At 39.1% G+C, this 14,974-nt stretch overlaps 1 protein-coding gene across 1 annotated transcript; it reads right to left on the reverse strand.

Annotated features, from left to right (window-relative positions):
* Window positions 1-348: 348 nt before the first annotated feature.
* Window positions 349-14,759, reverse strand: RAB18 (RAB18, member RAS oncogene family). The gene is made up of 7 exons (XM_064704054.1): window positions 14,601-14,759; window positions 11,913-11,968; window positions 6,740-6,801; window positions 4,867-4,939; window positions 3,256-3,374; window positions 3,109-3,175; window positions 349-1,610 (listed from the first exon to the last, which is right to left on the reverse strand). The coding sequence occupies exons 1-7, from the start codon at window positions 14,666-14,668 to the stop codon at window positions 1,432-1,434; spliced, it is 624 nt and encodes a 207-aa protein (XP_064560124.1). The 5' UTR covers window positions 14,669-14,759; the 3' UTR covers window positions 349-1,431.
* Between the last annotated feature and the right edge of the window lie 215 nt (window positions 14,760-14,974).

The raw sequence follows: 14,974 nt of genomic DNA on the forward strand, positions 1-14,974 counted from the left end.
ATTTTGGTAGTTTTCTATCAAGTATAAAACAGAATAGAAAACAAAGTTTCCATGTAAAGAAAATGTATTTTAACAGAAGCAGCCAAGACCTGCTGCAAAACACAGATCATGTATGCTGACATTTAGACAAAACCTTGCAGTAATAAAAGATGCTGTCATTCACTATGTTTACAAGATACTGCCTAATAACTCATTTACTGACTGCACTGTAGTGATTATTTTAAAATCCCACACAGCATCTTTGTCTTGTCCTTTAGAAATAATTTGTACATATGAAATGACCTTGTTTAACCATATGTGCTAGAAAATATAGAACTCTGCAATAGAAAGAGGTTAAAAAAAGTTGAATACTGTGGAAAAAAATTTATTTAAGTCTATACAAGTCTTCTGAAACAAACCATTGGCTTTGATACAGTAAATTCAAGTGAATACTCATTGCAATAGTATTTTTTCATACAGAGATCAAGAAGCCCTATAGCTTCCCATTTAGTGTCTGTGACAGAAGTTTTATTTCTGAATAAGTAGCTGCACAAAGCAGACGTGATAAGAGATCTCACAGTCACAGTGAGCTACAGTTGAGATAAACTTAAACTACAAACATTTCAGAAAATTAGGAATCCATACTGAAGTGTGGCAAAATGATTCACAATGAAAGAACAATGACATCACTCAGACCCCTTGCCAATAATGAAGACTTTCTGCAGCAAGTCTAGAGTAGACCATCATAAAAACTTAGAGTGCAAGAGTACCACAAATTTAGTATATAAATATCACAAGATTAAAACTCCAGTTAAGCCATCAACTGAAGTGATGATTAAAAGGAAAACATGGCGTCTCCCAGCTTTGCAAAGGAAGCTTTCAAAGCATCTCTTCAAGAAAGTGCTGATGCCAACTAGGGCCTGTGCCAATTTGTGTTTTAGACTGCACTGCTGAAAGACAAAATTTTAGCAGATTTGTCTAAGAACTGTATAATCCTGCTGCTTTTAATACCTTAAAAAAGCATTTACTAGAAGAGATGAAATGTAACATTTATAGCTCATACTGTTTCCAAGATCTGTGCACACTATATAGTTTTAGAATTTCAACAGAATTTAAAAATAAGACAAAGAGCAGACAATGCAGTATTAGTTAGATGGATTTGTTTAGAATAGTTACACAATTAATGTATACAGTTGTAAAATTTTTAGTGCATTTGTTTTGCACATTATTAATGCTACTTATAAAAACCTGAAGATTGCAAATTGGGCATGCTTACCATAACATTTTCAGACTGGGAAAGCTGCAGAACATTTTTTTCTACAAGTGTTCACTGCCATGATACAAAACAAATATGTGCAAACTGCAAGGTCCCTAAAAATAGCATTTAATGACTTTATGTACAGAAAGATGTAACTATCTGTTTAAATATGCAAAGAATAAGCTTCCCAAAGTTTATAACATAGAACAATATCCACCACATGCTCCTCCTCCTCCATATCCTTCTTCCTTGTTTGATAACTTTACACCTCTGTTTTGGCTTTCACTTTCCCACAGTCCAGGAGTCTGAATGATTTTTTCAACAAGTTCTTCAAAGGCACACTGCACACCATCACATGTTTTTGCACTTGCCTCTGGAGAAGGGACACAAAAAGTCAAGTGTTAGCATAACTTCTGGTAACTTGTTTAATATTTCTCTTTCATATAAGTTTCAACCTACAACAGACTTAAAACTTCTACAACCTATTCCTAAAAACATAGCAGTGCCAAAATTGGCAGCTATGGGGATTTGTCACCACACAGGCAGCACCTCAAAATATTTTTAATAGAAGAGCTTTCAAGTCAAACTTCACCAGAACATACAGACAGCTATAGCTTAGCTTTATTTTCCTGTAGAAAGCACTCCAGGTAAGAAAAAATTGGATTCCTGTCTGAAAAAACTGTTTGCTGTTCTGTGTTTCAGTTCTGTACATTAATCATAATTGCAGTACCACAGACCATACGAATCAAGGATCCATACTGCAGGATTCTGAGTCAGTCTCCATGATAAAATTCATCTGATAAAAACAATAACAAATCTCATTCCTTCTGCAATTTGCAGAATTCTAGGTAATTTCACTTAGGATCCTTACTTTAACCAAGACTAAGAAATCTGCCCAGAGGTTATGTTATGAGAACAACAGACACCACCAGAAATTGTTCAAGCCCCACAAGAGCTTGCCCTGTTCATCTATGCAGCCACGCAGATACTCAGCATATGCAGCACGCATATATATAGACATACACACATACAGGCACACTTATAGTCTAATTTTCATTTTTGTTTTCATCTCCCTTGCACTTAGTAGCTTGTGCCTCAACTTTGAACTTTGATTTCCACATCTGATGCTGTGGCTAAAAAGAAACACAGCAGGACACTAAAACAAAAATTAATCTTCAGTCAGAGATGAAGAATGTAAGTCTAAGTACAAGAATGAATGAGTACATATTAATGAACTGCTTTGCTACTGGAATAATCCTGTAAAATAATCCCTTCTGATCCTTAGGTGAAACACATAATAAACATACGCATAAAGAGTCACTTCAACACCTATTTTTTAATTTATCATTACATGGCTTTGCCTACAAGACCCATTTCATTTTGCAGCAAGATGAGACTAATATATTTGCTCCAGTCATAATTATGTCATTATTCAATCCCACCCACCATTCATAAGTTAATTATATACCTACCTGTTTTTACATCCCAGTTCTAATACAGATTTCTCTCAGGTACCAGCCATTTTGCTATACAGAAGGCTGGCCACTAGCACCAGTTTTCCCTCTTTCATTTTGCTTCCGTTATTAATCTAGCAAGTCAGCTTGGGAAAGAAATCAGACAAAATGCCAAACCCAAAACAGTTTTCATCACGCTAAGGACAACCTGTACCTACATAATCATCCACAGCTACAACAGGGATCTGGACAGGCACCATTTTAAAAAACTGGAACACCCATTATCTTTGTGCCCAGCATAGGTGAGAAATATCATTAATTGGATTGTACACAGAAAGACCCTCAATCCTACAGAAGTGGTACTTTTCCTTACATAACAAAAATCAAGAAAGATCTCTGCAAGTATCTACAACGTACCTATGAACAACATGGAATGTTTTCTTGCAAATTTGAGGCCTTCATTTCTGTCAACTTCACGGTTTTCCTATAATAAAACAAAGCATTAATATTCCTTATTAACAAAATACACCAGCAGATTACTTACTGCAGTTGAATTTGGTTTACCTTATCAATCTTGTTTCCAACTAACATTTGCACTATGTCATTCCTTGTGCAGTAAGTTTCCAATTCATTTAACCAGTTATCCAGCTTGACAAAAGTATCTCTTCTTGTGACATCATAAACTGAAAGATATTAGTGATATTATTTCACAGTATTTTTCCAAGAATTACAGCTTACATTACAAAAGTAGCAAAAATGATGGCTTTTTGAATCAGAAAACTGAAGGAGTTTTAAGGATTCAAATTTACCTTCTGTATGAACAACTGGAAAGAAAATAGGACATCTAACAGCTCAAATCACTGATGCAGAACAACTCCACGCTTCAGCCACCTACAGTTCTCAGACTAATATTCCTTGATATATCCTAGCTTACAGACTAGAGACTATCAATCATTCTCCAAGGAATTCTACACTAGCTGATCCCTCATCATGTAGGATACCTAAATTCACTACATAACAGCTATGGAAATAGGATGGCACAACCATCAGTACTGAAGCTATAAAAGTGTTTTTTTCTTTTGTTTTCACATCGCATGTGCAGATAGGCATAAACAGCTTCTTTCAATCAAATCTGTAACTTGGTTTGCATGAACAAATTTATTTTTTGGAAGACAGGTAACAAAGAAATGGTCAGGAGACATTTAATAAATGGGAGAGCAAATCTCTCAAACAGCAGAACCTTCTATCTCCCAAACAGTGCTTGTTTACAGCTTTCAACAGTAAGTAAGTGGCAGGTTCAGTGCAATAAAGTGACTTGATACAACATGTTTTGACAGCACCCTCCTATACCAGGAAGATAACGCAACTCAACTTGGGAAACCTACCAGGAGGTCACATGACAGATGTTATTCCACATTAAACAATTTAACTAGACACAATAGCTTAGCAAGATTCTCTAAAGCAACTTCAAGAATATTAAATGTACATCCCTGCCCTTGCTTTAGACAGCTCCTCACTCCTAGCAGTGGAGAACTTCAGAGCTCAGTGTCTAGCAAACATACTTCCATACACCAAAAAATAAAAGCACAAATGAGACTTCACCATGAAGCTGACTTCACCATGAACTGGGTATCTCAAACACAGATTGGTGCTTTCTACATGTCCAGCTGGTCTTTTCTAAGTGATTCTGACTGTGTAACATTCCATCAGTTGGGAAACAAATACCAAAAAACCTCAGCCAGATTCCACATGGTTTATATCATTAATTTCATTAGGAAAAAAACAACGGGGAGAAGAAAAAGCTGTATCATACTGACACAGAGAGACTACACTGAGGAGAATTTTTTTTTACTCTGCACTTAGTAAGCACAGGTAAAAATAAAAAGCAATAAATAAAAGACAAATTCATAACAGCACTAGGACAAAGCTCCAAGCTATTCCTTCAGATAGCAGTAGCTTTTATTCTCATGCAAAAATCAGAGGTTCTCAAGCTGGTCAGATTGACTACATGAGAAAGAAGTTGAGAAACCAAGATGCTTTTAAATGAGTTGTTCAACACAGACACAAAGACTTTAAATATCACTTAGATATTATATAAAGGCTATATGAGCTTGTGTAACTCCAGTGCATGAGAAAACCACAAACATTTGAACTAGCATGCAAAGATATACTTACCTAGGATAACACCTTGTGCACCTCTGTAGTAACTGGGGGTTAATGTTCTGAACCGCTCCTGACCTGCGGTATCCTAATAAGCCATTCAAAAAGTTCCATTATTCACAATTTGAGCAGAATGCAGTTTAGCTTTCAGGTATTCTACTTCTGATGAACAGAGTAAGATTTATATTATATTCCACTAGCAGATTAGCTGAGTTTATTCCATCCCCTGCTGTTTTACTACACATAAACTTTGAGACTTTATGTAGTCTGTCCCAGGAAGCACCTTTGAACTACTAAATGTAATATGTAACTGGATTATATAACAGTAGGATGGCCCTTTCTGCAAAGGCATTTGATCTGCAGCTAGTATTGCAGCAACCAGCAAGAAAGCAGCACAGCTGCCGTACTAACATTTTCTAACAAGCATCACAGCCCATGACAACAAAACCAGTTCTTTCACTACAATCACTTGGTCCAATTAAATTTGATTGAGTACCAGGGAAAATGGACTAACATGCTGTAACACAGCAGAAGCAGGAATAAGTCAGAAGTTTCTCTGGTTGTAAGCAAAGTTGAGTTTACATCCTAAAAATTAAAGAGTCATTAGCTCTGGAAAATAAAACAAAACCCACAAAATTAGAATGCTGTTTTCTTGTCAGAGATTAAGTTATGGTGCACACTCATTGAAGGCTTTATGCACAGAATATTTAAACAACTTTATTAATTTGCCCAGGTTAGAAGTGACACATGAAACACTCTGGATTCCCTGACAAACAGCCTGGATAAGCAAAGTAGACTACAACATTCTACAAGCCACTCAGTCAACATCACACATCTAAAACTTGGTTTTGTGTCATGATGCACTTTCACAAGCTTTTCTTTTCCAGTTTTTCTCAGGATTATTTCTATTTACCAAAATGAAAGAAAAAAACCCCTAACTTATCATTCCTTGTTTTGCTATCAGTCTGGTTTTCTTCCTGTATGCATTCTTTATTTTCAAGCTATTGCATTCTTTATTTTCAAGCTGTTACATTTATTTTCCTTGTCAAACCCATTTATTTCACTGATGACTACAAATGTAACTAAGACATAAGTCCTGTTTGTTAGTGAGGTGTGAAACACCTTACAAGCTACAGAAATGCTGCAATACACATTTCATGTTCTACTACTACTTCCCAAGGAAACAAAGGTCTGATATCTTACTTATATGAGAAACAAAGTTTTAATCTTGCTTGGTACAAGAAGACACAACTGGTCTGACTATTCAAAAATGTGCTTCAAGTCACAAGTGTGGAGGCTGGTTTACACAATGGGGAATATTTTAAAAGCTTGGAAGTATTTTTTCTTCGCTTGCTGTAATGGAAGCTCTACCTTTAAGTAGAGCAGAAGTCGAATCCACTAAAGCTACAATTACAAACACTGCCCCTCTCTCTTTGAAATGCATCTGCTTCAAATAATTCTGATGTTGAGCCTATAAAAGTCTTCATAAGATGGTTATGAAGTTTAGACAAAAAATGGCTCTAAAGAGGCAACAGATTACACAACTGTACGTCTTAATCTATTAATACACAACTTCAGTGTTATAGGCAAAATTTAGTAATGAAGTACATCCCTCTACTGATTTAATACCATTTAGTTCCTCCTTTTTTCTACTTCTTTCCCCACCAGATCTGCAATTAGTACTGCAGAAGCTCACAGGCAGCAGAACTACCCCCTCAGCCAGCCATCCCACAGTTCACTGCAATTTCTGAATGCTGCAGTATTAACCTCCCACTTCTCTAAATCACCTTCATACTAATAGAAAAGGATTCTATACAAGCTATACATTATAGAAATCCTAGCTATTCCTAAAGCAAAGCAACACATGAAGAACTTGGGAGAGACTCACCCATATTGCCAGTTTAGCTTTGTTTCCATCAACTGAAATAGTTTTCACCTTGAAGTCCACACCTAGAGGAAGAAAAACATTTTAGTTCTTCAAACATATTACAGTTATCTTTAAAAAGACAATAAAGAGAAATGGAAAAAATAAAATCAAACTCAAAAAAACCTCAAGTTTTGACACAAGCAGGAAGAATAAGTTCCACTAGCTATTTATGAACTTCACTCAAAATGTAAGGCTTTCTTGCTGACAGGCTTTTGCAAAAGCCTAAAGGCCTTTTAAGCCATTGACTCAAAATATTTTATGGAAGTAAGTCAAATACTGTATCTCTTGTATTAAAGCACATATTCCAGGACAAGTTTTTAAGTTTATAATTCAAATGGATTAACTTTCTATTCATTACTCACAAACACTCTCCAAATAGACAAGACAATGGTTCTGCTGGTCAGTTATTACTCCAACAAGTATCACTCTTCCCCCTCCATGTATCCTCCACCCCAGGAACTAAGCAGCCTATCAATTGCTCAAGGACAAGGTGCACAAAACTCAGGCCAAGGAGAACAGCATGTTAGTGACTCCAAATTTAAAGGATATAGTGACACACATCTGTTTGACAGGCTCATCAGTTACGATGCATTATGCTTTAATTTAACCCTTAGGTTACTAATAGCAAGTAACTACCTAGAAATCCGTTTCAAGTATTTTGGAGTGACTTTCATGTATCACCAGGCAAGAGCTCTAAAATGAAGCAGAAGTATGGAAAGTTGATACTTCCACAAGAACAACTTTCAAGTGCAACAGCAACCTTTTTGTACTTGGAATTACAATGTCAATCAGACTCCCTACCAGAAAACATTCTGATACAAAATGAGCAGAGCCTCAGGATGAGTGCACTGCTCTTACACTACTCCCAAATTCATGCAGATTACAAACAAATACAAACAGCTGCCAAACCACATTCAACCTAAAGTCACAAAGGATACATAGCATGATTAAGAAACTGCATATTATAAGCAGATGAAAACTTCAGTTGCATCAATTTTTAAAAGATCTTTGTTTCAAAAAACAAACACAATTTTTATTCCACTGTTTCACAGCTTCAGCTCATTGGCGTGTTCCCTGAAGTGTCAGGTGTTTTTCAGACAACATCCTGCACTGGAAGAAGCCTACACTCTTTCAAGCAAAGTTTTCCCAAAGTACATCAACTTTGGTAGTAACTGAACAGAACTTGGCTTTTTGCAGGTACTAGTACTCTTAGTCCCTAGCTTAGCAGTAATACAATGCTTAATAGCATGCACAAGAATGGTGCATTATTCTGCATTTATGTTCACAGAAAAGAACAGGCGTTATAAAGTTTGTTTTAAGCACCAGTTCTTAGAACATTACCTAGCTCACAGAAGACTGCTATGCTAGCAATTTGACTCAATCCTAGAGAACATTCTGTTCTCTCCCCTTGTCAGCACTCAGCAGTAACTTTCAGGCTAACAGAATCTCTTTCTTCCACTGTAATTGCATGTTTCTTCCCCTGAACTCCAAAAATCCCCATCTGCAGTTAGGTCAGCATGTCCAACAGTTCACAGTGCATTCTTTTATCCACTAGTCTGGCACCAAAACCTGCAACTGCAGATATTACAAGTCTATTGGATACTTAACATGACAAAAGACATCATAATATTTTCAAGAAAGAAAATTTCTTCCTTAAGACAAAGATATTTTATGCATTCTGATGCCACAGTATTCTCCTTCCATTCAGTAAACAGATTCTGTATCTTGTGCCTGCACAGTTCAGCAATTTTCATTTAATGGAAATGGATATATACACCTTTATGTTTGCTGGTTTAAAATTCACTTTGAATTTTGCAATACCAATGCAAGTAAAATAAAAAACTGAAATAGTGACTAAGCCCCATGCATTTAACTGACTGTTGAAAATCAAAAGTATGAAAATGGACTAATAACACACCAAAATCCACCCTTTAAAATGATTGAGGCAAGTAAAATAGAATTCTAACAAACAAAGGAGCTCAACATATATAAAAACCAATTAACAAGAAGAAAGCTTTTAAATACACAGATTTTTGGTTTCCCATCTGCTATAAGGAAAGTAAAAAAAAATTAAGGTTCAAGAAAGCCCTGTTGAATTGAGCAAACAGGGTGCTTATATTTCCTAAAGCCAACAGTGAAATACAGACATGTTTGTGTGACAGGTATCAGTTCTGACCTTGCAAGAGTGATGTGTCTGCCCTGACAGCAGAAAGCTGACAGTGCCTTCCACCATGCCTTGGAAGGCAGCCAGAAACAAGAGAGCACTACCAGAGCGTACTCCTGTGTGTTATCACCTCCTGCCTCAGCACTGCACACTAACTTACTACAGACTTACAACCTGTAAGAAGCAGCTCTGACACTGCTCTCATATCCAGGCCAGTAATGCCATGCTGTGTTTACAGGAAGTGCACAATTAGCTACAGTGTAGTATTTGTGTTGTAGGTAAGTGACAAGTTGGACAGCTTAGGAGTTTGAGGACTCCAAATGCAAAGAAAGCTAAAAAGTTAAGAGACATAAGATCTCAATACATGACTTTATTTGCAAAATATGGATTGCACTGAAGACTTACCTAGAATCTCTCTTACAAAGAAAGGACAAGCATGATCAGTAAGGCCAACAGAAAATACTGGGGTACAAGCAGCCTGGTAAGACCCATGTGATGAAACCCAACAAACAAGCCAGCCTCACTCTCAAGAGAATGCAAGGACAGGTAATCTGCCAGGTTAAACACAACACATTCAATCCAACTGAAGCTACTAAAGCAGAAGTATTTGCCAAAAGCAGCTTATTCTTCCAAGAATATCACAGGATTTTTACTAAGTTCTGAAGAATAACCCACATGAAACAATCATTAAAGGTTTCTTTTAAATTGGACCCAGTAGGTCTGTGCAGGCTATGAAGGTTAAGATATCTCAACAGGTCATCACAGGGGACCAGCTGTACTGCTGTCAAGGCTTTCCTCAGTATTGTGGGTTGTGTGCAGCTCTTATCTTAAAGAAAACCAAACCAACCAAAGTTCTCCTCACTTTCTAATCCAAATTAAAAAAATATATAGTCACATTAGCCAGCTCAGCAGTCAGTACGCAGATGACATCGAAAGAAGACATTATTTATAGTCCATTCATTTTGGAAAAGCACCATACTCTTCAGTTTCAACAGGAAAGGCTTTAAAACCTCTTCTGTCCTTCTGTCCCTCAACTCTCAAAACAAAATACTATGTTTAATTAGCAAAAAAAGAACTCCAAGTCAAGACTCACAAAGTGTTTTGACATTTCACCATCTTGTAAGTACCTGAAATTGGCATCTAGCATCTGTCTTCATGCAGCAGAATAGCTACCTCTAGGAACCCACTCCAACTGCTTTATCTATATGAACAACAAATCATGCCCTGAATTGGAAGCTGACATTTTGCTTCTTAGAAATACATTTACCAGGAAAATGGCAATGGCACTGGAAAGTAGTTTAAAAAGAAAAACAAGAAAACAAATAAGAACCCAGACTCCATCCTCTTCTAGTTAAGCTGACAAAAAAAATGAATCTGCTATCCCCTAGGAGTGCCCCTGACACCATGCTGTGGGACTTGCACAGCTGGGGTCACAGCAGCTCTCCTGCACAGCACTGCCTCAAACATCACCTGGCTGGGCCTAACACGGCATTTGCTCAGGCTCTAGAAACTGACTTTTCCTGCCAAATGATCACATTCATTCCAGATTAGTATATTTGTTTCAAAACTCAAACTCTATCTGAAGTAATGTTTACATTGAGTATTCTTCCTCCTTTTCCACACCAGAAATAGAGCAGAGCAGGACCTGCCAGTAAGGAACCTTGAATTGTTACTATTTAACAATCAGTGATTAGCTGCCACACATGCTGTTGTGCATGTTCACAAACCCGAAGAATTACTTCAGGAAATATTTCCTTAGTTTCTCAAATGATGCCAGTTTTTGACACAAACAGCAGAATGGAAAAAATTAAAAAAAAACTCCACCATTAAAAACAAATAAAAATCCCCAAACAATAAAGATCCCCACTCAGAGAATGAGCTACTCTTTTGGTATCCAAAACACCATGAAGCCTGAAGTAGCTATTCTGCACTCACTGCCTGGCTCACATGGTTGGCATATCAAGAAATAACAGGACATGAAGTATATACAGTGCCAAACTATTAGGCTAGAATCCAAGATTGCCATCTTCACCACCTGATCTATTTCATTCCTGTTTCCTTCCACGCTATCCTCCCTCATGAGCTGAGGTGGGGCTACTTGAACAACTTCATTTTTTATAAGCAATGGAATGAACAAAAACAGGCCACGTTCCTCCCCTTGGCTTCTCAGTGCTTTATATGAAATAGTACTCCTGAATCTTATTAATGTTAGTGAAAAAAAAATCAATTTATTTAATTATTAATAAATCAGACAGAGCTGGTTTTGCTTACCAGCAGCTGAACTCAAAAGAAAAAATTTTATATAAGCTCTTAGACAAAAATCTTCCTACAGAGAAAGTAAAGAATGCAACTGAAATGGTGGTGTGAAAAAGTATCTCTGTTTTCCATAATTTCAGTTATTACTTCGGCACAGAGTTGCATCATAGTCTTAAAAGTTCCATTTTGCTTCCTTTGAGAACCAATCCCCTTAGTGTATCCTGCATTCTGGGTCCCTCTCCCGAGCACAACTGACCCATGCTGGTAGGTACAATACCAGCACAGCAATGACACGTCACTGCCTTTTTCCCCAGCAGCTCTGGATTCTTGGCTCTCTTCCACTTCTCTCAGGAGTCCTGCTGCCAAGGAACTGATTGCTAAGCAGAAGAAAAAAAAGCAACACACATTGTAATTTCCTCTCTACAGAGGAAAAGCAGATGCCACGCAGAGCCCAGGGCACTCCAGTACTGTCATAAGTTGGAAGAGTTAACACTACCTGCTACAGAGTCCGAAGATAATTATCAAGTGTCACATTACAGAGACACAAGCCTGGACAGCAATAGTATTAGTCAAAAACCTGACAGCTATTTTGCATAGATAAATCAGTAGGAGAGTAGTAGTTCTTACAGAACTGTTCAGACAAGCCTGAACAAACCACAATTTTACACTGAAAACGTTATCAGTTTTTCTAAGGTAGTATCAGCACATACTTACCAATTGTTGCTGCAAGTTCTGGGTCAAATGTATCATCTGTGAACCGCAGCAGAAGGCTGATAGGGAAAAAAGAAAAAAAAAACCAAGATACTATTATTGCAGCATATCCATGCCTTGCTGAAAGACTATAAATTACAAGTCTGAAAGGAACAGCACATCACATAGCTAAATAAACTCAATAAACTCACATCTCTTTTTTTTTTTTTTGGTAGGAGAGAATATATGGAAAAAAGAAAACAACATGGAAAGAATAGAGCAGACTCGCTCTGCTACCTGAGCCCTTATCTCTGCATGCACTACCAAGAACATCTCTTTGAAAACAAAGTACCACACAAGTTGTCAAATCAGTTGCCTGAACAGCCCTGTGATCTGCTCTGCAAAGCATTTCACTTCAACCTTATTCTATTTTTCTTCTCCCAGAAATCAGTACAAAAGTAGTATTTTTTGTTTTGTTTCAATATTGCTTCACACAGTATTTCTGTAAGCTTGAGAAATAAATTCCAAGTCAGCTTTTCATCCCAGAAATAATTCCTTGAACTGGGCACACAGGGGAACAGCAAGGACAACACCCATGAGAAATAAAGACACAGAAGCTGAAGAGTAGAAATAGCACCCCAACCATCTTATGATTTTGTATTTCTTTGTATTAACAACTCGTGCACACAACATTTTTCCCATCCTGATGAATGTGTTTGTTAGCAATAGAAAAAGTTACAACTAAGAATAAACAGGACATCACACCAGAGCATTACAGGGTCCCTTAAAGATGTGCCCATAATGCCACCGGTGCCAAATGTAAATATTTCTGTGATAGACAAAGATTCTGAACATGCAGTCCCTCAAATCAGCAGTCTTATGCATCTGTGGCAAGTGCATGTGGCAGGCAGCTGTTTGCTACAACCACAGCTTCTACTCACTCCCAGGATGGAGAAACAAAACAAATCCTTATTTACTTTTTGGTCTTCCCCACCACCCTGTTCTTTTTTCCTCTTTTTGCATGTGAATTTAGAAGTCAAGTGCTTTCTAGCATTTGGACACAGCCCTGCATTGACAAAAACAGTGACCACTGAAATTCCTTTATTTCATAAGGATAAGTGACAACTCCAAGTTAATCACAGACCAACTTTTTTTCTCTCCTTACTCCAGAACCCCAAAATCAAAAGGTAGCTTCACTTATTAAAGAATTAAAATAATAATAATTTCTCTTAAAATCACAGCACACAGGTTTTTACCAGTACCTTCAGATGGTTCTATAAGGATGTTATTTCAGAGCAGCTATTTTTAGTTACAAGCAATACTAGGTTCATTCAGAACAGAGAAATTATGGAACCCTTATACTGCTACTAGAATAAAACCATCATTTCACCAGTTTTGCATGCCTAGCCCAGTCAACTTCTACTTTTTGTTCATAGGTAGCTATCATCTTCTACAAAGCATAGCACCCTCAAAGGGACCATGTTTAAGACAGCATTTTTTCAGAAGTCAGGACTCCAACCCTTTACTCCACCTTGCTAATACCTGTTAAACATCTGACCTTTCCTAGTCAACCAATAGGTAAGAGACATAAATTTAGTAATCATTCTATATTAAGTTCCTGTACCTGAACAACTCCACTAATATAATTTAATAGCATTTTTACTTCCTCCATATAATGCCTCTATTAGCAAGCTTTCTGATGTAAAGAGACATGTATATAAATAGGTATGTAAAACCCCTGTGTTTTATCTGCCCCAGGAAAAATTCTTCCATGTGGCCACTCATATGTGAGGTGACATCAACTACAAGACATTTGCTCAGGTCATGTCTGTCACCAGGGGCCTACTGTACTAATTACCAACTCAGTAGCTAACTCAAACAAGTAACTGACAGACTTCTAATAAATATGGGCACCTTTTTTCCCTAATCAGCAACTTGTATGTAATTTGGGGTCACGGCAGGAAACATATATTATTGGCACAGAAATATCAAATATAAAATTACCGGTGTGGTACATTCCTAGACACCATCCTGCATTTATATCCCACACCCTTTAGTAAGAACTATGGTACTGTGGAAAAAAGAAAACAATACACAAGCAAAATGCCAACTCCTTAGCATTGCTATCTACAGCATAGCCAAAGCCATGAATACAGCAGGGAGGAAGAAATCAACCTCAATGTACTCGATAAAGCCTAGAAGTAGCAAAAAAACCTGTGTTAGAACTATTATGCTGAGTCCCCGTGCTCCCCCTCACACACCCAAAGCTGGGTCACCTGTGACTCTGCATATCCGTATTACGGGCTAGACGTTAACCCCAAAGCGCTGTGGGGCTGTACAAGGGGCTGTGCCCATCTCCGCACACCCAACGCTGCCCCGGGCACAGAGCGGCCCGCTGACCTGGGCAGCCCGACAGAAGCCCGGCTCCATCTGCGGGCACCTGAGCCGGGCAGACACCAGCTCGGGGCCGGCGGCTGCGGGAGCTCGGAGGGGGAGAAGGAAGAGGAGAAAGAGGAGGAGGAGAAAGAGGAGGAAGAAGAGGAGGAGGGGAACCTCACGCCCGCCGGGCGAGCTGGCCGGGAAGGGAGCTCCCCCCGCGGGCCCGGCCCTGCGGGGCGCAGGCCGCGCCCAGACGGCATTGTCCGAGCAGAGGCCTAGGCCGGAGCCGGCCGGCCAGGAGAGGCTGTGGAAGGCTGGCGGGCGCCCCCTCACCTGGACTTGCCGACGCCGCTCTCGCCGATGATGAGGATCTTGAGGGTGGTCAGCACGTCCTCGTCCATCCCGGCAGCGCCCCCGGACCGGCCCCGACCGCCCGACGCTCCGTGCGCAGCTGCGGCGGCAGCGCTGCGCCTGCGCGGGGCCGCCCGCGGTTTGTTTACAGCGGGCGGGGCGGGCCGGGCGGTGCGCGCATGCGCGGGGCCCGCGGTGGGGGGAGCTGCGCGTCCGGGCCATGACCTGAGGGGAGTGGGGGGGCCCGGCGGGGTTTGCGGCTGCTGACGGTGTCAGAATCCGGGGCCGTGGGGAGAAAAGTGACCAAATAAAATGGCAGCGGGTTATTAGACATTGGAATGGGCTGCTCGGGGACG

Source organism: Zonotrichia leucophrys, chromosome 2 (assembly GCF_028769735.1).
Source record: "Zonotrichia leucophrys gambelii isolate GWCS_2022_RI chromosome 2, RI_Zleu_2.0, whole genome shotgun sequence".
NCBI classification, from domain to species: Eukaryota; Metazoa; Chordata; class Aves; order Passeriformes; family Passerellidae; genus Zonotrichia; species Zonotrichia leucophrys.